This window comes from Chionomys nivalis, chromosome 13, assembly GCF_950005125.1.
Source record: "Chionomys nivalis chromosome 13, mChiNiv1.1, whole genome shotgun sequence".
Lineage (NCBI taxonomy): Eukaryota > Metazoa > Chordata > Mammalia > Rodentia > Cricetidae > Chionomys > Chionomys nivalis.
Genome location: NC_080098.1, coordinates 32102635 through 32128747, shown reverse-complemented (window position 1 = coordinate 32128747; position 26113 = coordinate 32102635). Strand labels below are relative to the sequence as shown.

At 38.5% G+C, this 26113-nt stretch overlaps 1 protein-coding gene across 6 annotated transcripts in view; it reads right to left on the bottom strand.

Moving 5' to 3' along the window:
- Dip2c (disco interacting protein 2 homolog C) overlaps window positions 1-26113 on the bottom strand; it is a 359742-nt gene that overhangs the window by 166154 nt on the left and 167475 nt on the right. For 4 of the 6 annotated variants that reach the window (XM_057787245.1, XM_057787246.1, XM_057787247.1 and 1 more), the window contains exons 2-3: window positions 4444-4515; window positions 2849-3016 (exon numbers count right to left, since the gene is read on the bottom strand). In XM_057787245.1, coding sequence (XP_057643228.1) covers window positions 2849-3016; window positions 4444-4515 — 240 coding nt within the window. The remainder of the gene's footprint in view (window positions 1-2848; window positions 3017-4443; window positions 4516-26113) is intronic. The other 2 variants (XM_057787249.1, XM_057787250.1) reach the window with 1 other exon arrangement.

Below are 26113 nucleotides of genomic sequence, written 5' to 3'. Positions count from 1 at the left end.
TTAACAAAGGGAACGTGCTTGTACAGACCTGTGTGTCCCTCAGACTGTGTTGAAGAAGGTCACAAGTGCCATCAAACACAGCATAATTCATTGTCCAGAGAGCAATTGTATTTCTGTCATGAGGTTAAATAAATAAAACATAACTGAGACAGAATAAAACATAACTCAAGTGTGCACTGAGGAAGCTCAGCAGTCATCCACACAGAAACTGAACCTAACAGTAACAGGCTCAGGCAAGCAGCCAGCCAGCTTTATTTTCTAGATAAAATATACAAGTGTCAACTGACTTGCATTTATATCCTCAAAATAAAGACCAAAATTTGAATTTTCCATGCACCCAGGGTACAAAATTCACCAACCTGAAAACTTTGCCAATCATGGACAACTTTTTCAATCATAATCTAGCAGAGAATCTGCAGCTGGATTTCAGATAAAGCCATCTCCATATTGGCCACACAAAACAATGAGCTGAGTCACTTCATGTAAAGGCATTCACATCAGAGCAACTATCTTCAGTGACAACATCAGATACTGGGGTTTGCAAACTGAATTATATAAAATAAGTAAAAAATCAATGAACTAAAATGAGTTATTATCTAGAATCATGTAATCTTTTGTCATTTCTTTTACTGATTAGCACTAATGTGGCCAATTGACATTTAGATTCATGCAAATCAGAAATAAAAATAGAACTGTCACCACAGATAAGGGAAGCCTGGTGCAGAAGGCTTGTGCAAAAAAGCACCGTGCACACCTGAGCAATGAATGCTTTTGGTACTAACCTTGGCTACAACAGTTGTTGGGAATTCTCTCTTACTGCTCTAAGACCTTGCTGATCCTCACTAGTATGATAGAAAAATAGTGGGCACAGGAGCGGGAGGAACCAGCCAAAGCCTTGTTCTACCTTTTCCTGTTATGTGCAAAGTCTTGCCTGCAAGTGGGTTGTGCTTACTGTGTGCAAGGGATGAGAGATCCTCACAATTCATATCCTACTTCTGTGAGACAGAATACCAAACTACAACTGCCTAGAAATATTACACAAATAGATCATATTAAGACTGGAATCTAGGGCTGTCCTAACCAGAAGGACCAAGTGAAAAGGCCTTCAACAAGTAGCATTTGCGCTGAACACTAAACAAAACCTAGAACAGGCAAAATACACATTCCCAAGAGTCCTAACAGGGAAAACAGCATGGCCATCTGGGGAAGCCAAAATCAGCTCAGGGCTGCAGGAGGCACCATAGCTAGACAGGATTGTTAGACCCGCTCTCTACTCCTATGGTCTGCAGCAGAAACAGGGAGGGCCCATAAATTTTCACTAACAATAGACACTGTGCCCCTTTGAACACTAGGGAATAGCAGAAAATACAAGAAATTTTCCAATTGGCTTTTGTTAGTCCAATTCACACTATGTCTCAAACTAACTAAGCCACAACCTTGTAGGTAGGCATGAATCCACCTGGCTGTGAAAGACAAAGGCAGATGAGCTTCAAACACTGATTCTGCAGAAAGAGCTCCATGCAAAGAAACATTTCATGACTGCTATGTCATAAGCAATACCTAGCCAATATAAACATTAGAAGAAAGGGAGTGGGTATTTAGATTGGGAATAGTTTACTATTTACAGTAACATTGAAATTTGGCTACTTTTGTTACCAGGTAAGTCTTCTAAAAGTAGCAAAGTCTCTCTATACAGTCTACAACATGTTATAAAAACTCCTCTGAGAATTGTGCTAGGTAGCTGACCTCTATTTCGATCTGGTTTAGTAGACAAAGAATCATTTTGAAACCCACACTTTCTTACTAAAACCTGTAAGAGGGTGTGTCAAACAAGTTCCCTTAAGTAGCACCTTCTCTTATAAAATAATTTTCAACCTATTATTTCTCTTCTTTGATGCTCATCTGTCTTCATAACTTCTAGTATACTCTTCCCTATCTGAATAGAGGTGGGCACTCAGCATTGTGCTGAACAAAGAGAAGCCATCTTTTCCAGCAGGTGCATCACTACCATTCCTCTCACTGTGGTATGCCCTGAGTAGCAGTGAAAATCCTTCAGATAAAACTGTGTCTTGAATATTCTCATCAGGAAGGAACCACAGCCTGGCAACTCCGCATCCAGTATCCTAACTTCATCTTATGGAGCTCTAATTCATCATAAACATGTGTCCCAAGCACCTCAGAAATACTTAAATACTTTCTCAGAAAAATCTTAATTTTTATCTGGTAAATAAAACAGGTACATTCAACTACAAGCTCCGTACATAACCTACTGTGGCAGAATGTCTTCCCAGACAGACTGGTCAAGAAAGAGTTCCCAGCTTTAGAAACACCTGCTTTCCTCACTATTCCTAAGTCCTGACAATGAATGAACATTCATACATTGGCAACTTTTCTGAAGAAGATTATCTAAAAAATGTTTTTGCTAGGAAGGGTAGCAGTTTGAATGAGAATGGTTCGTATATTTGAACGCTTATTTACCAGAAGCATAATCTAGAACATGCACTGTTTGGGAAGGATTAGGAGGTGTGACCTTGTTGGAGAAGGTGTGTCATTGGGAGTGTGCTTTGAGGTTTCAAAATCTCATGCCAGGCTCCCCTTCTTCCTCTACCCCCTCTCTGCCTGCAGATCAGGATGTAAATAAAGCTTTAAGGTACTGTTGTAGCACCATGCCAGTCTGCTTTCCACCATGACGATCATGGACTCTCCAAACTGTAAGCAAGTCTCCATTAGGTATTCTATTGGCGGACCAAACCTCTGGCGCCTTCAGTGTCAGCCCTATGCATGGGGAAAGGCTTTCAAAACTGTCCTCTGCCCAAGAGCTGGTCTCTGTCGGGGTTTCAGGGCTCACCGAAACGAAAGTAAAACAGAGGCCGATTCCCCGCTGCACTGGCTGCCCGCTCCCGGGCCGCAGCTTCTCTGATGTCGCACACCCCGATGTGGGTGGAGCGGAACGGTCTCCTCGGCACGCCTTCACCGGGCTGCAGTCTACACCGAACCACGGCAGCTCCATTCGCTGCTGTAACAAGTTGAAAAAAAACTAATTAATTCAGACTTTAGTTTTTTTTAAATTTGTTACAGCGCTGAGCAGAGCTGCCGACCCCATGCAGAAACAGCACACACCAAAGGCTCCACTAGGTGCAGAAACCCTCTGCCCCCAGCCAGACTCGATGAAAGCTACAGAATATCCCAGGCAAGCCAGTAACTGTTCCTTTTTCACTTTTATTTGATATGGCAAATCAATATCCAACAGAATCGTCAAATTAACCAAGTAGCCTTCCTCAAGGACAAGGCAGACACACACAGACATCAACAAGTGACCGACCTTTCTGGCAGCCACACAAGGGGAGGCAAAGGTGGAGAAATACCTTCCCCCAACAACTTTTACCAGTCTATTTACTTTTTCTTCTTCCAAATAAAACCATGTCTTGCCAGACCACAAGAAATCAGTCCCTCAGCTAACACACATAGGTCCACTTTTACACCAACTTCCTTAAAAATCGCATGAAAAGTCTTAACGAGCAGAACCACAAGCACAGCAAACTCCCTCTAATACTGCTATCAAGGTCAGTAGCCATAGCACATTTTTTGTTTCTGTCATGTCCATTCTATAACACTGGGGGTGTCATATCCTGGAGGGAATGGAAATGGGGTTTGCACACACGCACTTCAATCTTCTTAGGTTTTGTTCCATCCACAGAAACTGCACTTTCAGGTTTTACCTTTAACATGTGTGTTACTAGCCTTTTACCTTGAGGAGGGATATTGCTTGCATTCACTTTGAGCAGTTTCTAAAGCCTAGCAAATAATCAAGGTTGCCCTTTAAGCAATGAGAGCTGACACTGGGAATCCATCCATGCTGGAATGCCAATGTAGCTCCATTTTCTTTTTCTTAAAATCTGTACAATCTATCTCAAGTACAGAAATTCTCCAAAGCCACACATGATGTGATAGTGGCAGGAAGTATACCTTGTACTTTGCAAGTATAAGTAATGCATATTTTACCACCATCTCTAAAAACACCAGACATCTACAATCATATCCTCTGAGTCAGGCTACCACAACACTTTCTAATTATCTCAAATCTTGTATTAATTTAAACCATAATCAATAGCAATAATTAACTCATCAAATCAAAAATCATGTTTAAACCACAAATGTCTATTTTTATAATTACAGCGTTTCAAAGACACCAATGTATTATTGATCTCCATCTATAGATGAAATAACTACTAAGTTATATTAGATATGTTTATAGAAAAGTTACAAATGCCTTCAATATTCACAAAATCTATGAGTAATTATACAAAGAAGCAAGTTGTGGAGAATGCAGGTGTCAAGTGTGCACTCTTCAGGCAAATATTCCAGAGTGAGAGAAAAGCCTCTTTCAAATGTGGCTATTAACTTTTAAAACTAGACAATTTATACTATTCAAACTGTACGTACTTGGAGGCTGAGGAAGGTAAGCTCCAATTAATTTTGACCTCTTCTTTTCATATCCCTTTTGTGTAATGTCACCTGTAAGAGAAGGGGAAAAAGAAAGCATTCAGGATAATTTCAATGGATACAGTTGGTCATTTAATGGAGTATGATAAAAATATTCCAACACTTGTAACTATCTTTTGTTTGCTTTATAATAAGAGATTTATAAAGGAATCATTGTGTATCATTTACTTTAACTTTTTCCTTTAGCCCCCAAGAAGAAAATCATAGGCATTCGTGTTATATGAAAACTCGTTTGCTCAACAAATGCTCATTTCTGACCCCTTCGGGCTGGGTTTCCATCCTAAGAGTCCAAAATTACGTCTCTACGATTTTATTCACGTCTGCAGACACAGGAAGCCTGCTCAATCTTCAGGGGCTCTTATTAACTTAATCAACAATGGACTGGACAACTCTCTGGGCCAGAAAGTTGGCATCACCATTACAAACAGGCATTGCCTTTCATTAATGAAGGTTTTTTTTGTTTGTTTTTGTTTTTTTCCCCTAATCAGGCATGTCAGTCACAAGGACTTGAAACTGCTAAGATATTTTTGAAAAGAAGAAGGAGAAGGAGAAGGAGAAGGAGGAGAAGGAGAAGAAGAGGAGGAGGAGGAGGAGGAGGAGGAGGAGGAGGAGGAGGAGGAGGAGGAGGAGGAGGAGAAGGAGAAGGAGAAGGAGAAGGAGAAGGAGAAGGAGAAGGAGAAGAAGAAGAAGAAGAAGAAGAAGAAGAAGAAGAAGAAGAAGAAGAAGAAGAAGAAGAAGAAGAAGAAGAAGAAGAAGAAGACGACGACGACGACTAAGACAAAAGAAGATGGGACCCACGGAGATTTAGAAGACATTCATTGTTTAAATAAGAATTCAAATGATAAAGCCAAAGATTTATACACAGAAGTCAAAGAAGGTCAGACCTTTCCCGAAGGGTTAGATCACTAAGGATAAAGGCAAAATAACACTTATTAATATGTAATAGTCTTTCCTAACTGTAAGCTCCAAAATATAATGCCAATTTTGTCCTTCATTTTTAAAAAGAAAAAACACATATGTGCACACATGTAGATATGTGTACAAGTATACAAGCTTACACACACGTGTGCACATACACACACAAACACACTCACGCATATGAACCACAAGCTTTGTACTTAAATTGGGGGGATTATAAAGCTAATTTTGCCCTTTAATTTTTTGAAGATATTTTAGATTTTTATTCCTTGCATTCTGACATACTCTTCAAAGAGAAAAAAGATTTGTGCTTCTATGAAAACAAAGCAAACCAACTAATAATTATTAATATGCCTGATCAAGTTGGTAAATTAGCTTATTCTAGTGATACGTGATTATTATGGTCATGTGACCCTACAGATCTGAAAGCTAATTGTATTACTCAAAGCTGTTCTACACATCTCTGCTTAGGTTAAAAAATAATGTATGACCAGTATTTAAATGTGAACCATAAGATAGTAGAGAAATATGGAGTACACATTCCCTTATCAACTAGCAAGCATATTTTATGCTAAATGTATCTTATTACATCACTGTGAATGACCTGTATAAATGTTCCACAAAGATTAAGCCAGCATCATTACAGCTATACTTTACAACCCTCAACCATCAGCTATATATCAATCACTGAGGCTGCTGCATTACTCTTATAACCGCATCCCCCCTGCAAATCTCAGCTCCTCACTACCACAACCACTATAGGCATGTTGGCATAGTCTAGAATATTCTTTCAATTAGCCAGGGAAATAATAGGGTAATTTATTACAGGCTGGCTGTGAAATTTGCTTTTGCCCTCTTTCTATAATTGTCTGTACCTGTAGCACAACAAGATGGAGAAAAACGTCTGGCTTTGAAGAAATAAAATAGTTTGTAAACACAATAAAATCTTTAGAGCCTAGTTCTATGATGTTTAAAGCCAGAGTCTAGGACCAGTAATAAGAGAGGCCTGATTTACTGGTCCACTTCAACATTCCTGACAGTAAAAAGGAACGGGGTAGAACACTGGCACCCATTCTGGCTAACCTAAACATCTCATCCCACTCACAGAAAAGGTAGAGCTTTCTGTCCTAGAAAGCAAAACAGAAACAACCTCCCATTCTATACGCATAGCTTCTTGAGAAATCCTCCCAAACAGCAGATCAAGAGTGCTGCAGAAGCAGTTGCTTTACTGCCTGGCTCCTTATAGGATATAGTAACCTTGACTAACAAGTAAGAGCTTTTATGAACATTAATCATGCTTTAAACACAACATTACAACTGCAGAAGCTAGTTTTCATATTAATCGTAATGCTGCATAATCTGTCTTGCCTCTGACTGAGACAAAACCCAAACCATCGCCTTCTAAAGTAAAGGGAATAAGGCAGGCCTATAGGAAAATGAAAAGGAATGGGGAGAACATGTAAGGCTGCATGTGGAAAGCTGTACTAAAGAGGACGTCATTTGGGCCTTAGACAAGATACTATTGCACTTTTCCAGCTACTGCCCATGTCCAGACTGAGTAGCTGCTTTGATAATCCTACTTTTAGGATTATCCAAATTTTAGTCCAGGTGAACCCAGAATCATTTCACATGTTGATTATACACAAAATTTAGCTCGAGTTTCATTAATTTCTCAACTGAACACTTAAAAGTCAGAAGGGACTCTTATTTTTTTACTATAGATCAACTTCAAAGGAAATGAACTTTAAGTTCTGTCTTACTTCAGAGTTGGTGTTATTTTTGGAAAGTTCTGGTTGCTTTAAGGCTATCAAGACCTAGGAATATTATTTTCCCCCAGCTCTGAATTCTCTCCTATACTCAAAGATAAACCAAACAGCCGGGCGGTGGTGGCGCATGCCTTTAATCCCAGCACTTGGGAGGCAGAGGCAGGTGAATCTCTGTGAGTTCGAGACCAGCCTGGTCTACAAGAGCTAGTTCCAGGACAGGCTCCAAAGCCACAGAGAAACCCTGTCTCAAAAAACCAAAAAACAAAAACAAAACAAAAAAAAAACAACCAAACAAAACCAAAAACAACTGAGCATCCCCACAGAGGATAGTGAAGAATTCCAGATGACCGCCACCTCCAGAACCTGGGAGAGTGCAGGAAGACACTACAGAATGATATCTCCCTGTCACTCATAGTAGCCACACAAGGGTCAGCAAGCAGTCATGTGGGCCAATGGAAGCTCTCTGGTCTGTGCTTTTAAAAGTCTTCAGTGGCTGACAGTCTGTTCCATTATCAATAAACTATCACTTGCAAAGCTACATTTATATATATCAGGTGGTTCTTTACAGAAAGTTCTGAAGAACTCTCTCCCTGAAAATTTATAACAAACTTTCCAATCAAACTTTTTATGTCATGTAAAGATCTGAAAGCAAAGATTCTTGTACTAATGAAGATACAGATAGTTACAGATTATTATCTGAACAGAACGGATGATACATTATAGTAGATGACAGGCAGATGATTCTTGATACATAAAAGTAGGTAAAAATGGATTATTAATCAGTAACAGAAATAGGAAAGATAGTATGAAGAAATTGATTGATGGGCAAATGACAGAGACAGACAGAAAGCAGGCAGTAGACTTTGCAAACATCTCCCTTCCATACACCTCCATGGCTTCAGTTCAAGGCTTAACCACTGTCAATGCTCCAGTGTCACCATGAAAGCACGAGGCTCTCAGCAAGCAAATATGGTTTCCCATTTTATATCAGTTCAGGCTAAACAGCCAATTGGCTGCCCCATTTCTCTGCTTTCTACAGTGGATCTGTGCTATACATACAGTCTTCAGGAAAAAGCCACATAAACTCAAGGAGGAAAAGTTACGAGACCAAGGAAGCAAATACTCAGTTCATACTTCTAAGCAAAACTTCATTTTCTCTCTTTTATTAACAGATATACCACCCCATGGTTTACAGCAGGTTAGCTAACATTCCTTTAACTTGCAAACTAAAGCCAATACCAACCATTAAAGACTATTTTGAAAGTCAACTCCAATCAATAGAAGCTTCTTAGGCAATGAAGAATTTTGCTGATTCTAAATGTGTATCCTTCACAAAGTGGTTCCTCACATTGAGCCTTGAACCATATAATTACTTGTTTATTTTCCACAGAAAATTCCAAATAGCACACTTTCTATCTTTTATACCCAAGATATTCATAAATACAGATAAGAAACTTAGAAAAAAAAGTCAGTGTAGAAATTTTAACCTCAGCAATAATAAATTAAAAGTGATTTCTTGAAACAACCATCATTTTCAAGAAAAATGCTCCTTATTCTTAAGTTCTCCAACACTTCAGATTCAAGGAGTATATTTTTCTTCCTTTTAAAGAAAGAAAAGCAATTCAGTTGGCTTGGTGGTGCAGGCTTAGAATTCTAGCTACTCTGAGAGCTGAGTCAGGAGTACAACAAGTTCAAAGTCAGCCTGAGTTACAAACAGTAAAGACCCTATGTGATGAAGTGTTTGCCTAGCATATCCAAGTCCTAAATTCAATCACCAGTACTACAAAAATACAATGGAGGGATTAATAAACAAATCATAAATTTACAGAGAAAAATAGAAGTAAAAACCACATGAGGTCAAACAACACTCTGAGAAAATACACAAATTTTTCTTTTCTCTCCCCGACAAGATTTCTCTTATTTTGCAGACTAGTGTTTCAGAGAAAAAATTTCAAGTCAGAAAAGTAACACTGGCCCAGCAAATGCAAAAGTTACAGTGACAAAACAACAACAACAACAACAAAAAGTTACTGTGGCCACAAAGCAAGTTTGCAAACTTTGACCTCAAGGAATTCATGCAGAGCCAACCTAATTGCTGCCTAGCTCTAGACATGAAATCTTGGAGAGTCCCTTGGTTCTCGAGGATAAAATGTGTAGCACTAAGCTACTTTCAAGGCAAGGATTAGTTCCGAGTAAACAGACAAGTTTAACAGTCATCATTTCCATTCTTGGTGTTGAGAGTTTATTTTATTATTTAATGCTGGAACGAATGCTTTGTATAACAAAGGCATTATTTCCATGTTTGGAATTTTATGGTTGTCAGAGGTCTTCCTACGGCTCCTCTCTTAAGTCAACTACTTTATATAATTTTGGGGAGCTCAAAGGCTCCAGTTCTTTTGTAGAAAGTGTTTTAGCTCTGTTATAAGCTTTTCTCCAGAAAGAAATTATCACTCACAACTTTTCAAGCACTCTTCACCTGGCAGCAGAAGCAGGCAGATGTAGGAACTCTTCTCACTCAAAGCAACCTGCACTCAACCTAGAATACTTGGTGGACCACCACGTGTCTTTTTGTTCTCACTGATAAGACAGAGGTAATGCATGTCAACTTCCTATTGGTGATTGAAATTGCATGTACAAAATCTCAAAGTACGGGCCAAGGGGAATGGCTCAAAGGCCATTGTACTTGCCATACAAGCATGAGGGCCTGAGTTTGGATCTGCAGAAGTCACAAACACCCAGCTACAATGACACTCATTTATAATCTTAGTACTGCCATGGTACGATAAGACACAGAAACAGGGAATCTGCAGAAGCTCACAGACTAGCTAGCCTGGTATGAGTAGCAGTAAACAAGATAGAACCTGTCTTAAAGCAGAAGCCCGGGACCAAAAACTGAGGCTATACTCCAATCCACACTTGCCTGCCTTGGTACATGTGTACTTACACCTACACACACAAACAGGGACATACACACAGAGACACAATACACACACTTCTTTTTAAAGTTTCAACAAATACTTCAGTTAGCTATGACATATTCAAACTTATGACCTATGTTACAATAGAATAGGAAGATGTGTGTCATGTACAAGCAATTGCTAAGCATAAATTAAACTACATGACTATATTGGTGACAGAAACAATAGAGGACAAAGAAAAGCTAGCTGAATATGAGGAGTTCTGAAGAAAGTTAAATTCCTGTTTTTCTTTGGTGCTACTGCCATCTATCTCTAGGTGATGCTCCTTGCTTGCCTTGTCCAGAAGCCTGTCCTCTTTACACAATTAGCACTCACAGACATCCCAACTCACACAGACAGATCTCTTTCAGGAATTGAAATGTGAACTTTGTCTGCCTTGCTTACAGATTTGGCACCTGCAGGCTTCCCCCATGCATCTCTACTCATCAGCCAGAGAGATCAGTTTCAAGAACAGGAATGTAAACATGGGGCCTATCCAAGCATCTCACTGCTGTGAAAAGGATCCCTTCCTCAGAGGGTCACAAGCCCCACTGAGCCTACCCCTCTACTTTCTTGGGTATTAGTCATATCAAATCATAATTTACTACATCTTCCCTTTACTATTACCAATACATTTATCACAGAATTCTCATACTCACACCATACTCCCAATGAAAACTCAGAAACTTATCTTTCTTAAAGACATTTTAAGATAAGGAAACAGAGGACATTAACACCTGTGCTAAAATGAAAAAAAATACCAAAGCTCACTCAAATATGCAGAGGGAATGACATTCTCAGGCATTATAGATGAACAGGACGTGAAAGTTCTGTGTGTATATAAGTGAACTACCATAAGGCTCTCCCCAACACTTAGCTAATGACATAAACAGAAAAAAAAAATGTGTTTTAAATGTGTTACTGTATACGTTAGCCTGTCAGGTCTCAAACCATTTACATGTTTACTAACTCTTTATGTTTATTCTTTTGTAGGTCTTCTACATTTCTCTTTGACAGATCTAAAACTCCAGTTACAAGATGTACTTTAGGGAAGCAGACTGTACTCCATTGTCAACAAAAGAACAAGTACCTGTGAAAAGGAAAAATCTGTAGAAGTACAGTTACTGGGTGGAAGACTTGAAGACAAACTTCTATATCACTGAGAAGTAACTCCATACAAATCCCTAAAGATCTTAAGGGTAAGAATTCCAATAAAGCCATTGGGGTGGTAAGGTTACCAAATAGTCAGCTGAATTTGTAGTAATTTACACAGTTGCTGTGCCAATAGTACTGATGCTTAAGGTTCCTTAAAAAGTTAGAACAAGAGGGGGGTCTTTCATTCATTTTTTCTTTTACTTATTGTGTGTGTGTGTGTGTGTGTGTGTGTACCGTATGAACATGTGTCTATGAGTGTGTGTGCATATGTGTGCACGCATGCAAACATGTGGAGGCCAGAGGTTAACACTGGTGTCTTCATCAATAGTTTTTGACATTATACACATACAGTTCTCAGACTCAGTTAGTCTAACTAAGCAGCTTGCTCTGAGAATCCCATCATTACCTCCTTAGCCCTAGAATTACAGGCAAGCTGCCATGCTTACACAACAAGCCTTTATCCACTGACTATCTCCCAATCCCTGACAAGAGGGGCTCTAAACAAGGTCCATGAGACAACCAGTGACCATTTGGCTTGTCAGTCCAGAAGTATTTTAAGTGATAACTTTATGAAAAACTACTTAAGTAACTTGCTCAAAATTCTATACAAGCATCACTTTAAGTGATTTAAGAGATTTGGATATACTTTCTTTAATCAAAGAAGAGAATCTACAGGACTGGAGAGATCGATCAGTGGTTAAGAGTACTTGTTCTTGTAGAGAACTCGGGTTGGATTCTCAGCACACATGATGGCTCACAATCATATGGAACTCTAGTCTCAGAGAATCTGACACCCTCTTCTGACCTCTGTGGGAACCAAGAAAACACTTGGTACACAAATACAAATGCAGGCAAAACACTCATATATACAAAATAAAAATAAGTCTTAATTTTTTCAAAAGGAACCTACTACTGCCACTTAGCTAGTCCAGCCTAATACCTAACAAAATTCTAAAATGTAGCTCTCACACCTCATCAAAGAAGCTTCTTTTTAGAGTAAATGAAGACCATTGTAGAAAACCACAACCTGACACAATGCAGAGATCAAAAGATAATGGGAAACCCAACCACAACAAGGAACATTGTAAAAGGGGGTAAACACCTTTTAACTATACTACAGTGTGGTGAGCATTTGACTTAAACCAATCAGGTTCAAGCCCACTCACAGTTGGAATATAAGATAGTATGATGGCTATTTGTCCTTACATTTTTAATTTTTTGGTATGTATAAGATAAACTTATGCTTGTTTTATTGCTTATTCTTAATGGAAGATGCATTTATTTGAAACAACAACAACAACGAAAACGCAGACATATCCATATGGATCATGAAGATTCAAAATGCATAGTATTTATGTTTCCCTCATGGTTTTTCCTTAAAGTCAGTATGTTCAAAAGTTTGTCTCCATTAAAAAAACAAAACCCAATTCCTTTTGAACATACTATCTACCCTGCTGACCCTCCAGCACATGATCATTTCATATGACAGCTGTTGCTCTTCTGTCCAACTTCATGAGATGAGATGTTGAAATTTCTCAGTATCAGAAAAAGCTCAACAAAGAGAAGCAGAAGCACTTACATTCCACCTGCAAACTATTTGATGCTGAGAACAACTAAACCTTTCATATTTCTCAAATGCTTATCCTTGACAAACTTGAACTTCAGTCTTCTCATGCAAATCAACTGCCAGTTTGTGGCAAGGTAGATGTCCACTATGACTGTTATTTTACAATAACAACCCAGAAAAGTTTTCTGGGACACAGCAGATGGAAGATGCACTTTGGTAGTCTACCTAACATTGCACAAGCACAAACAGAATTTCTCCAGGGAATATCATTACATTTGGAAGTAAAATACAAAATTCAAGTAGCCCATGACAGATATTGAGAAGGCTGAGGTACAGTTACAACACTGAGGGTTTTTTCCCCTCCAAAGGAGAAAACAGATGAGCTCCTTGTCCTGGCCTCCCTCCCTTAAGGCATACAGTCACCACAGCTTTCAATTCCTCCAGCACAAGTTATCAAGCACCATACCAGAGATTAGTGCTGACCTTTGAGAAATCTAAGAGTATGACAAGAGGAAATGACTGCATCTTACCATATCCACAATTAACAGATACACAAAAGGTATCTGCTGCTTTAACCTGACCTTTCTCTAAGACATTTTGTTCTCATGCTTATTTTACATAAAAATATCCAAATGCCATAGAAACAGTCCTGAGCTTATTGATTCATTTAACAAACATCCATAGTTATACTATGGATGTGTCAATCAGTAGAAGACAGAAAAGGGTACAGACACTGACTGACACTACCACTTCACATGCTAAAAGACTGTCATACTTTGTTTCAAAACCTTTTTATGGGTAAAAATAAAATAGAGTGATGCTAAGTTAAAGACTCCAGTGATTTTCCTAAGCAAACAGTTCATAAAGAGTAGATATACAAAATGCCTTTTTGCATTAGCTCTCCCATGTATATGTTTTTAAATATGGAATGTACCCTTTTTCTTGATAATTGTGTGTTTTTAAAATAATGGTTTAATCTTGAAAAGATTTACAGTTATGGGGCTTGGGGACATTTTTGGAGGGGTGGTTAATAACATACCAGAAGATGCATCTAACAAGCTGACATGATGGCAGGAAGTCTGTACAACTGTGACTTTATGAAACCAGAGAGCTACAGGAAATCCTTCAGCACACACACACACACTGAGGCATCCTGTGCCCAAAGTCAATCCCAAAAACCAAAATAGCTTTTACTATTGGGAATAAAACAGATGGACGATTCCTGGCACAAAACATATACTTGATTAAATTTTGATGGATTCACTACCCAATTAAAAAGTAATAACTGTGACAGTATGAATTTCAGCTTTGGAAACATCCTTTCTAAATATATTCCCAGGCTTTTTCAAGAGACAATGATTAGTAATATATTTCATTCAAAAGGTAGATAGTAAAACATACTGTTTGAAATACTATATTAAGAGTTACAAGAAATATCTGCTCCATTGTGAACTTATATTTGAAGAAAGGAGTGACAGGCTCTCAAATAGTCCATACTGGCCTAGGTACATAACCAAGGACAATAGTGAATGTCTAACCTTTCTGCTTCCACTTTCCAAGTGAAATTGCCAGGATTATAGTGTACATTACCATGTCAAACTTGCTGGGGGGGGTGTGTTTGTTTTGAGACAGGTTTTGATTTGAGCTAGGCATAGCTCTAGCTGGCTTGGAGCTCACTATGTACACCAGGCAGGCCTCAAACTCACTGAAATTCACCTGTCTCTACTTGCAGAATGCTGGGATTGAAGTCACTTTTACCTGGACTCTGATTCGTTGCTTCTTAATAAAAAATCTCTACCGTACATGTGAACACATTTGTATTTAAAGCAACATTTATTTCCATTACAGGAAAGACAAAACAAACAAACAAAAAACCCAAAGAAACCACAAAAACACAGTGCATGACCAATAACTACGAATTTCATCTTACTCACTAGTTAAAGTAATATTTGAATGAGCAGCATTACCCCCACGATTTTTCAAAAGAGATAATTTGGGGCTAAAAGGTAGCTAAATGATTAATAGTGCTTGCTGTTCTCCCAGAGGATTCAAACTGAATTCCCAGAACCCACATTAGGTATCTCATTACCAGTTCAAGGAGACCCTGTGAGCTCTTGCTTTTACACACACACGGCATAAACACACAGACATACTAATACATACATTTGTTTTAACTCTGAACTTAATGTTAACTTATTCCAGAAGCCATGTTACAAATAGAAAACTGCCACTAATTTGCCTCATTATGACAGCTTAGGTTCCTTCCTTATCCTCAACAGTCTCAACTGTTTTTCCTCATGTATAACCATGCTTGAGGATCATAACAACATATATAGACGTCATAACAAAGAACATTTTTAAGAATGAGGATCATAATGCAAAATATATAGAAGTCATAGCAAAGACCATTTTTACCCTTGTTAGAATGTCAAAACTGCATAACATATACAGTCTCTTCAGAGTGGCTTCTTTCATCTCTGTACTTGTTAGAAAGTTCATTCCTTCTTAGAGTTAGAATATTGTGCTATATGGATGTAGCAGTTACTTTATCCATTCATTCATGTTGGTTAGTTTGGGGCTTTTCTGAATAACATTCCTACAAATTTTTATATTAAAGTTTTTGTGAATATGCCTGAAAATTAGTTGGGTAAATGTCCATTTGAGGTTCAAGTGCTGTATCTTATAATAAGAAACTTAATTTTGTCAAATTACAGTATGAAAAGTAACAAGTTAGTGTTTAAGAAGCCAAGCAAATGTGATCTTAAACTAGTGGTGAAGGTACCACTGGTGTAATGAAAAGGGCACTTAGCTTCCATGGTCTTCCTCCCCAGAATCTAGAATATAAGTCTGATCATAAGTGAAAAAAAAGAAGAATTCAACTGAGTTAGTTAATCTCTGGATGGATTCATAATAAAAATTATTAATTGGATATGAAGAAAGGTAAGAGGTAGAGCATAGTTGGAAGCAGGTAATTGAAAATGGGTCCTGGGGGCTACATTTTAGACTAGTCTCTTCATGTTCTACCATTTCTTTGATTCATACCCACTATGATGAGAATTGTTCTGCTCCACTGTGTATAATTAAGTGATACTTCTGAAAACGGACACCAAAACAAACCCATCTCCCTTGTGGCATTCATGCCAGGTATTTAACTTTGGGGGAAAAAAATAACCCTGAGTTCCTCTCTTTCCTTCTCCTGCATTCACCTGAGGACCAGCACAGTACAGGATGGGGATGTGGCCTCAACAGGTATGTCTCTCTTAGGTTTATGCCCTGAAAATCATGACTCCTTCCCTAGAGTCTAGCAGCATCCACCATCCACAAGGATTCAGAAAGTTCAAGTCTTACAAGTGGCTGTGATCCAAAGTACAGTAGCTTGTGTCTTCTGGGTCTACTCACCAATGACTATTGCCAGTCAGGTCCACAATGCAAATTTACTCTTAAATTTGACACAGAAGATCCAATATGATGAAATGCCTCAGAAAAGAAAATCACACAGTACTCATGAGCACATACTTACACTCTTCTATGTCACAGGGATGAGTGAAACATTAAGCTAGGTCTTAGCCCAGGAGGCACCTGACTGCCTCCTTCTATTTGTATCCAGTCTCTTATAAAGTACCCTCAAACCTTAACTAGCTTGGGCATAGCAGTCACTCCTGTGGAATTCAGAAGCATCTCTTTCATGAAAGCTTATATCAGTAGTATTCTTTTCTGTTTCATACCCAGGGCATCTTCTGCTCTTCCACTGACTTACATGTACCAGGAAGGCAGAAACATGAAGCTAAGCTATGACTCCTAGGCAAGGAAAGCTGTGACTACCTATCGCATTCAAAGTATTATCCTAGAAACAGAATCTGAAGGAAATGAGCTACATATAATTCTTGTACCACATTCATCAAACAAGCTTCCTGCCAGCTATAGCACCATATCCATATACAATTAGAAATACAAGTAGTTATGGCACTGTGACTTCAGGGCTGTTTCTGGACATCCAGGATTTGTGTTCTCTCAAGAACTTTTAAAATCCTCACATATTCACCAAAAAAAAAAAAAAAAAAAAAAAACCTTTCCTCTTTAAAAAAAAAAGGAAATACATACACATTAGTACATATGCATTTGTTTTAGTGCACAGAATCAAACACTAAAGTGTAGAGCTCTTATCAAGTCTCCACATTCTGTTCTACCAACAAAACCCTGAACAAATGTATCTCCCAATAAGAAACAACCATCAGCTCACGTAAGTCAGGGACACAGAAAAGTTTTTGTTCACTTAGATTGAACAAATTTTAAATGAGATGCTAATGAAGTGTCCTAAGCTGCTAATGTTCATGAAGTTACTCAAATAAATACAAAGAAATTTAACAGAAATGCCTCAGCAGGTAAGGTCACTTGCTGTCAAGTTTTGTGATTTGAATTATATTTCCAGGGCCCACATTTTAAGAAGGAATTGACTTCAAATTACCCTCTGACTTCAACACATGCACTGTGGCATGTGTATACACACAATAAATAAATGTTAGATATTATTTTTAAAAGAAACTTAATGCTTAGAATAATAAAACTGAAACTCAGAGACTGATTCTATTGACCTGAATCAAATACTGCAGGCTTGACAGAGCCTAGATTCATGCAAAAGAAGTGGCTAATTTGAAGTATCTGAGACCATCAATACCACAGAACAGCCAAAAACGGTCACTACCACTTCCTTCCTTAACACTTCTCACAGCTCTCCAGAATTGCGGTTACTGATCAATGATAGCAGGAGCTCAAGCAATTTTAGATTACATCAGTACAGTCTTTTATGCCATTAACTCCTAATATGGACATTTAAAACTTAGCATTTCTTTCCTCCCACCCTGCCATTTCCAAAAAGGAAGCAGAACAAATTTATTTTCTTTCCTATATGACTGATGCCAGTGACCACTGGTGCTGACCCATGTGCACTTGATGCATGAATCAATGCCTCAGTTTCCTCAAAATGCTTTCTGGCCATAAACATGAGGCTTGAGTTTAAATGACAAACCAACATTTTATGTCCTTCTTTTTTTTCTTGCAGTGGTGCTAGGGTTCACACCCATAGCTTTGTCTAAACTGGGCAAGTATTCAGCCACTGAGCTTTATCCTCAACCCAAGCTCATATTTTAAAAGTGGCATCTTCCATTCATTCCCCAGGCACTGCCACTGTAGGGTCACTGCATGAAGACCTGCAGCCTAGTCTCCAGTGTTTTTCTGGGTGTATTGCCTTGCTCCTCTTAACCTGACTTTCCATGGTCTGATATTCTTTCTACTCATCACACAGTCAACTTACCCATCACAACCAGGAAGGTCTGGTTCCTCTCAGTACCTTCTCCCCAATGAGAACTGTCCGTGCTAGGTATTCTCACTCATTCCCTTCCTTCCCTCAGTCATCCTGTGCCATTGCTTCTGAGAATATACACTGTCTATGACAGATTCCACATTTCCCCAAAGCCCATAAACCACCTCTGATCACACAATCTTCACTGCCACTGCAGTCCAGCCCCACTTGAGGGTTGTCAAAACACCATCTCTCAGTAGCCACAACTGCAGTCTTAGTAGCACCCCTCTACCTACTTGGTACCTGCATCTCCTCTTGTTTCCGATTCTGGTGCCTTTATTTTTTTCTTCTCAGAATTAATGGCCCTAAGCTTCCATTTTCTAATAACTAATAGGATAACCCAGCAGCATTTACCTAACAGGAAACTATTTAACATAGCATCTGGCATGTAATAATCACTCCATAAATGAGCAATATTACTGTGTTGTTACTATTTGCATGTACGCATTTTGATTTTCTATGAGCCTTTAAGCTCTTTACAGAAGAGGCCACTTACAGGAGCTAGCTGAGGGCCAGGTACAGGGGCTTATCCTTCATCTACTTAGTGGGCAGACAAATAAGCCGACAGTAACATGTGGTGCATAATGAGATCACACTTGAAATTAATTCCACTTGCTTTAGGCAATAGTCAAAAGGAAATGTCTCAGATGCTTGTTCCGTGGTGGTCTCAATTTCCAGGTGTTCAGGAAGAGCCATTTACATACACCCTACATAACTTGCAGTCATTTAGAAAGGCCAAGATAGGCAAAATACACAGGTGTTTGGGATTCACTAACTCATGAGATTGCACAAGTTTATTCTGCAAGCACCTTCTTGGAAAAGGGAAAAGCAATGGAGAGGGTGAGCTGGAAGAAGATAGACTATTAACTGAAGATATAAGATTTGCATTACATATTCCTCAAAACTGCCATTCAATTTTAACAATCATGCTCAGATTCAATTGTCCCACACTCAAGGTCAAATGCTGTACAGCTATAGTCTCAATAGGACAGATACTAGGGAGCACTGTGCCTGTGATGTTCTTTGTTGGCCTGGGAATGCTTTCTGTAGAATAAATAAGTTCTCTGCCTTCAACCTCTCCTTTCAGAAAACTGGATACCCAACCTTCTATAAGAAAGAGTCACTGTGAAAATTCAAGTATAACAAAGGACAACTCATGGTGTTTCCTGGAAAAACATGCATGCTGGTTTATCATAAAACCAGGAGCGAAAGAATGAGTGCATAGTTGGCTCAGTAACTTTTCTAGTAGTACTCACAGATTATACTTTACCTAATGGGAATCAAGAGGAAACTGGAGTTTGTGCAAACACCGAGCATTTTCCACAAGCCAGGCATTTCCACACACACTAATAGCATTTTAGTTAAATAATGAAACTTTTTTCTTACAGGGAAGACAAATGATAATTATGAAATTAAGATCTGAGTCCTAAATCAACAACAAACACATGAAGCTGTCAAAATTTGTTGAGGTGCTTCCATGAGCTTCTTACACTGCCGGACTTCTAATATGCAATAGGGGTTAAGTATCTACTCACAGTGTATATTATGGGCAAGAGCAGGCCCTGCAGGTGCAAGCCAAATGCAGCTTGCTTCATACTTGCTGGATGACTCAGTGACTCCATGCATTCAAGTTTGCAGGTGTGATCTCATTCCAAACTCAGAAATCTAGGCTGTGGAGTGATGTTACCTACCACTTCTTTGGGTGGAGGAAGGACAACTGACAGAAACATTCAGAATGGAAGACCCAGGCCCACCCGATTCTCCATGAACCCTATGGCAGCTCTAGAGAAGGACTGTCCATTGAGCCTCTCTCAACAGCCTGAGTTCACCAGCTCTCTATCACCTTTTCCTCTTAACCTCATAGCCTGATATTTTGAAGAGATGCCTTGACCATGTTACTCTCATAAATGGGTGTGGTAGTTTGGATGTAGTTGGCCCCCATAAGCTCAAAGAAAATGGCACTATTGGGAAGTGTGGCTTTGTTGGAGTGGGTATGGCCATGTTAGAGGAAGTGCGTCCCTGGGGGGGGGGCAGGCTTTGGGGGTTCCGCTCAAGATACTGCCCATTTCCTGTTGCTTGCAAGATATACGGACTCTCAGCTACTACTCTGGCACCACGTCTGCCTGCACGCCACCATACTCCCATAATGATGATAATGAACTGACCCTCTGAAACTGCAAGCAAATCACCCCATTAAATGTTTTTCTTATGTGCTGCTGTGGTCATGGTGTCTCTTCATAGCAAGAGAAACCCAAACTAAGACAATAGGTCATAGTTAACAGGAATGCAGTCAGTCAAGATTGTCTATATGCAAGTAGGCTTCTAATGATTGGAATAGCATTGACATTGACTTTGCACTAACTGGATACAATCGTAGTAATAAGAGCTGTGGGGAATTCTGAGATGATTAAGTATTATGGGCTCTCGAACCCAGGGTTCTGACAGAATGCTTATATCAAAGTCTCTTCCTGGAGGAAGGAACTGTGCATGGTGGTGGGGATGGAGAGAGACATAGATAGTACATTACATTGGATCCTTATGGAGGATCCAATATGCCTCTTGGCGGCAATTAACTGTCATCAGATGTCACTAAGTTGATGAGCAAAAGACTTGCATTACCTCTGCCCCATCAGTAATCTAAGTAATACAATTTAAGAATATACTGAGATGTAAAACAAAGACCAATTAGAGTAAGGATAAAGGCTTTTCAATAGAAAGTTTTATAAATGACAATTAAATATACTACTTGATACCTGAGGGAATAGCCTATAAATTCACAATTTTACTTCAGGCTTAGAAATCAGCGAAAGTCAAATAAAACTGAGACAAATTCACTTCCCACAAGTTTACCGCCCTGTCATATGTTTTTTTGGGAATCTTTAAAACATTAACAATAGCAAATCTTACTGAACCCTTATCTTGGTTCTAGGTGTTATACAACAGAACCTTCATTCAACAAATGCATAAATCACAGGAACCTCAATGTTATAGATGATTATTTAAAGAAATAATGGGTTTTATGGCATAAAAATGAAGTCAGATTTGTATCTTAACCTGCTCATTGTGTCCTAGAGTCTCAGTCTCACAAGGGTTAGTATGGTTTTATATGCTAAAGTTCACTAATTTCATTAAACTTTTTCCTTTAACATACTTATGTGTCCTAAACTGCAGGTGCTCATCCCACATAAAGATAAACAAAGCCATTCCTCTCTTTCTGATTATTCCACTAGTTCACAGAACCTGTGTTCTGTCATGCAATTGTACCAGGGAAGTTTGGAAATATACTGCAGTAAAATCACCATAGTGTGAAAACTAAGTGAGGTTTGGCATTTTAAACAGTAGAACTGCTTAATCAAAGATAAAGTAGATTTAAAAACTCTTGTATTTTAGCACAGACAAAAAATAAAATTTCCAGGGAAAAAGTACACGTACACTAAAGATTATACAAGGCTGACTAACTGGAGGAGAGTTGGTAAGGATGCAAATCCCAAAGCCAAATTATCTAGAGCTATATCTATCACTTAGCGTCACTCATTGCCCACTTCTGTGTCTGATCTAACAGCTTGTGACTATTAGGTAAAATGTTTTGGAATATATTAATTTATGAGACCACCAGCTTTTCAGTAACATAAAAGCAAAGAATATGAGATAGTATCTCATTTCCCCAATTTGAGGTAGCCCACCTACCTCAAGTTCTGCCCAATGTATCTGGAAAGTTCCTTAATTTAATATCTTCTCTTGTTCTATAACTCCAAAAGTCTCATGAAGTTGGTAATGATCATTAGAATCTAAAATGAGCCAATGACCATATTCAGATCATCCATACTGCACAGAATTGTGGGAGATGGTCTTCAGTCACATGGCACAGGACAGGCCACTATTTTTTATGCTTTATCAAAAATCTACTATTTTCTCCTCAACATTAACTTTTAGCATAGTTAAGTCTAATTGCCTTCTGGACATATTTTCATATAAACTTGATATAGTCAAGATGTTTAAGAGCACTTAAAACCTTCTTACTATCTTTAGAGTATCCATGTGTACACACACACACACACACACACACACACACTTACTGAAATCTAGTATTGGGGGAAGTAATAGACCCAATAGACAACCCACAGAAGTTAGTCCCATGTTAACCACTAGGGGGCAGTAAAGAGCAACAGACGCCAGTGCTCATCAATAGAAAAACCATTTTTCTGTTTTGTTTTTTTTTGTTTTTGTTTTTGTTTTTTGTTTTTCGAGACAGGGTTTCTCTGTGGTTTTGGAGCCTGTCCTGGAACTAGCTCTTGTAGACCAGGCTGGTCTCGAACTCACAGAGATCCGCCTGCCTCTGCCTCCCGAGTGCTGGGATTAAAGGCGTGCGCCACCACCGCCCGGCTATTTTTCTAAATGTTTACAATCACAGTAGTGCCACATTGGTCATATAGAAGTTCAAGGCCTACAGTGTATTCCCATATATGTGAATGTGTGAAAGTGAGGTTCCACTTACTAACATTTAACTGTATCCTCACTAGCTATTAAACTATTTTCAAATGCATCTGGCTACCAGATTTAACAAGAGTTCTTGTGAGAAAGACAGTATTAGACTCAGTGTAAAGTAGCCAGCCAAAATGTATTATTACTATGTTGTCCTACATAGCTTGTTAAACACAGAAAAGAACAAAACAGCATGACATTTACTTAGGAAACTTCTTTCAGGTTCTTAATTTGCATATCTCATGGATATTTACCATTATGGATCCTTTTGAAAAGCAGACTTGGAAAAAGATTTACTGGATTGTAAATCTTACCCAGATTCCTACTAGAAAAAGTTGTTTTCTGCAAAGCATTAGTCCTACTCAAGTCTATCACTTCAACACAGCCATATCACCATTCTAAATCTCCTTGCAGGGAATATCAAATTGGGGCTGAAAATAGAAATAGAAGTGCTGACACACAACTGCTTTAAACATTAGTGAGTGTAATGGGTCTGGAGAGAATGTTGGGTCAGAAGTTAGGAGTTCCTATTGCTTTTGTGGCGGACCCAGATTTGATTCCTAGCACCCACATGGTGACTCATCACTATCCATAATTCTAGTTTCCAGGGGTTCCAATGAAATCTTCTGACCTCCAAAGGTACTGGGCATGCGCATGGATGCAAGTAAAACACTCACACATACATAAGATGTCTGAAATAAATTTTAGATGTAAAAGATTTAATCAATTATGTAATGTTCACTAGAAATCAAACCCAGAGCCTAAAGCTTGCAAGGAAAAGTCATTTACCCACTAAGCTATATCTGCAGCCTTAGTATTTTCAAGCTGTAAAAACAAATTAAACCCACCTTTAACCTCTGTGTGGCAATAAAATAAGGCAAGCATCTTCTGTTATTTTTATAATTTATCCCCTACAGGTATTTCCTATCTTGGTGACTTGACAGTGAGTGTCCAATACAGTAATCCTAGCTTTAGACAAGGTGGTCAAAGAGCAATCCCTATGATGTAGGACACATTGGCATAGCCCAAATATCTAAAATGTAGAACAAATACACTTAATGGGCTTTTTCACATTTTCTATATGTAAAAGTTTGCCTTCTTCAAGTACCTGGGATTGAAAGTTTAAAAATGCAATCCACAAATAAATACCTGTGCTTTCTTTTGTTTTTCTGTTTTGTTCTGGTGTCACTGTCATCTTATTAATTCAAACTTAATTTGAAAGTTAAAAAGATTGTAAAAATAAATTTCTAAGTATAAAATGAATATACTGTTTTATATTGATTAATTTTTTGTAAGCCTGCAAACTCCCTTTTTTTTTCTATGGACATGGTCTTGCTCTGAAACCCAGGCTGGCCTCAAATTCAAGGTAATCCTTCTGGCATAGCATTTATAAAATTCTAGGGTGATAGATAGGAGCCACTGTACCCATTTTTGAGTTTTCATAAACTAAGAAGACAGAGGAAAACATTCATCATTTATACATCCTTACACACACACACAACAGCACCTTCTGTCCCTACAGACGTGGGTCAACTGCTGACAAGACACACTGCTAAAAGAATCGACATCTAAAAGTCCTAGTCTAGGTCTCATAAGCGCAGGTATTCGAGTCTTTATGTAAACTGGCTGACTGTCCTTCAAGAACAATGTACCTTAGTATCTGGTTAGACACTAATATTAGAAACTGTGGTTAGATTTTCATCAAAGAAAAACACTGAGGAACTAATGACAGGAAAACAGGTACTGGACAAATAACAGCATACAAGAAAAATAAAATTTGTAAATTGAAAGTTCAGAATATACTAACAACTAACCTGAAGATCTCCTTGAATGCCACCCTCACACTCAAATATGGGTTCTGGGAAGACTATTTTTGTTCTATGTTTGCTCTTTGGAGATGCAAGTTTCTATTTCATGACTTTGAGCTCAGAAGGGACAGGCCCCTGTGCACAGGTTTTAACCAACTGTTCTAACAAAGAAGCGAAATTAACATCCCTTTAACCTTGAATCCTATAAATTATTCTGTTCCCACATCTTGACAGTAAAAGTGGTTAAACTTAATCACGGGGGTGGGGGGACCAGAAAACACATAAATGGCCACTATCTCCAAGATTCACTATCGTGAAATTTATAGTACTCCTTCTGAAAAATAAATAAAAACAAAGTATTAATTCATGATTCTAACTGGTAGATGCATTTGCAGGATAGTTTATAAAACTATTTAAATAAAATGACTTAGCTAAGACTATAAGAAAAATGAAATCTTGTGCAAACAATGCATTTATAAAGCATTGAAAGTTAACAGAGTTTTCCACCCAGCTATCTCCAGACCTTATAGCTAAGCAAGCAATGTAGAAGAACCACCACATCACCACTGCCACCGCCACCTCCACTGCCACTACCTGCAGAAAGTATTGTAAAAGTGTGCACACTCAGCGATACACAAAGTCAGGTGTGGGATGTAGACAAACTGCGACATGTCCTAACAATCAGAAAACAGAACTAATGAGGCAGTGTCACCTAATAATGTTTACACCATACTTAAAGCATATGTTACAAGAATATTAGAACAGCACAGTGGTCAGGTGATTCTATAGGTCTTATTTGCTCTTAGTGGTCCATGTTAGGTCCCTGCCACAGAAGCCTGTTGACACTCATAAGTTACATTATTTCCTTGAGTTCTATTGCACTTAAATATCCTAGTCAGAAAGAAGACTATTTACAGAAACCCATGGATACAATACAATGCCATTTCATGTCTGGACAGTTCTGATCTTCTGATCAGTCTTTACAGTAGCCCTACATAGTAGCGTCTGTTAACATGTACCAGGGTCCTGAAATTCAGACCATTCATGAAGTCCACCATGTACCCATCCAAGTATCCTCCAGGCAGTGCCTCACTTCCTAGAACCTTTGAAAACAGGGTAATTCCCTTCTGCTTTATTTCTGTGACTCCCTAATCCCACCCTTATTCTATTGTTAACCTTTTCCTTTTGTGCTCCTGCAGGGCTGAGATTCTTGACTGGCATCCAGTAGTCTGGACCCAGGTTGGGAGAGCTCTCATACATTCCCATTTGGTATCCTTTATCCTGCTAGTTCTGATAATAGGGAATCTACACTTTCAATTTTTATTTTGTAGCTTGTGTAGAACTTTTTACTTCCAACTATGAAAATGGTGGAATCTAAGTTAAATTCAGAGAGAAAAAGAAAAAAGAAGTAGGAGTCTAAGTGCCTGAAATGACCTCATTTCTGTAGCAAGAGAAGTAGCAAAACACAAAAGGGTTTTAAGTTCATCTTTTCATAAAATAAAAAGAAGATGCTGTTTGATTGTTGTTTGTTTTGTTTTCCCTATATTAGGGTCTCAAGAGTTCCCACCAAACAAAGAAGCAAATACTAACTTCCAAGA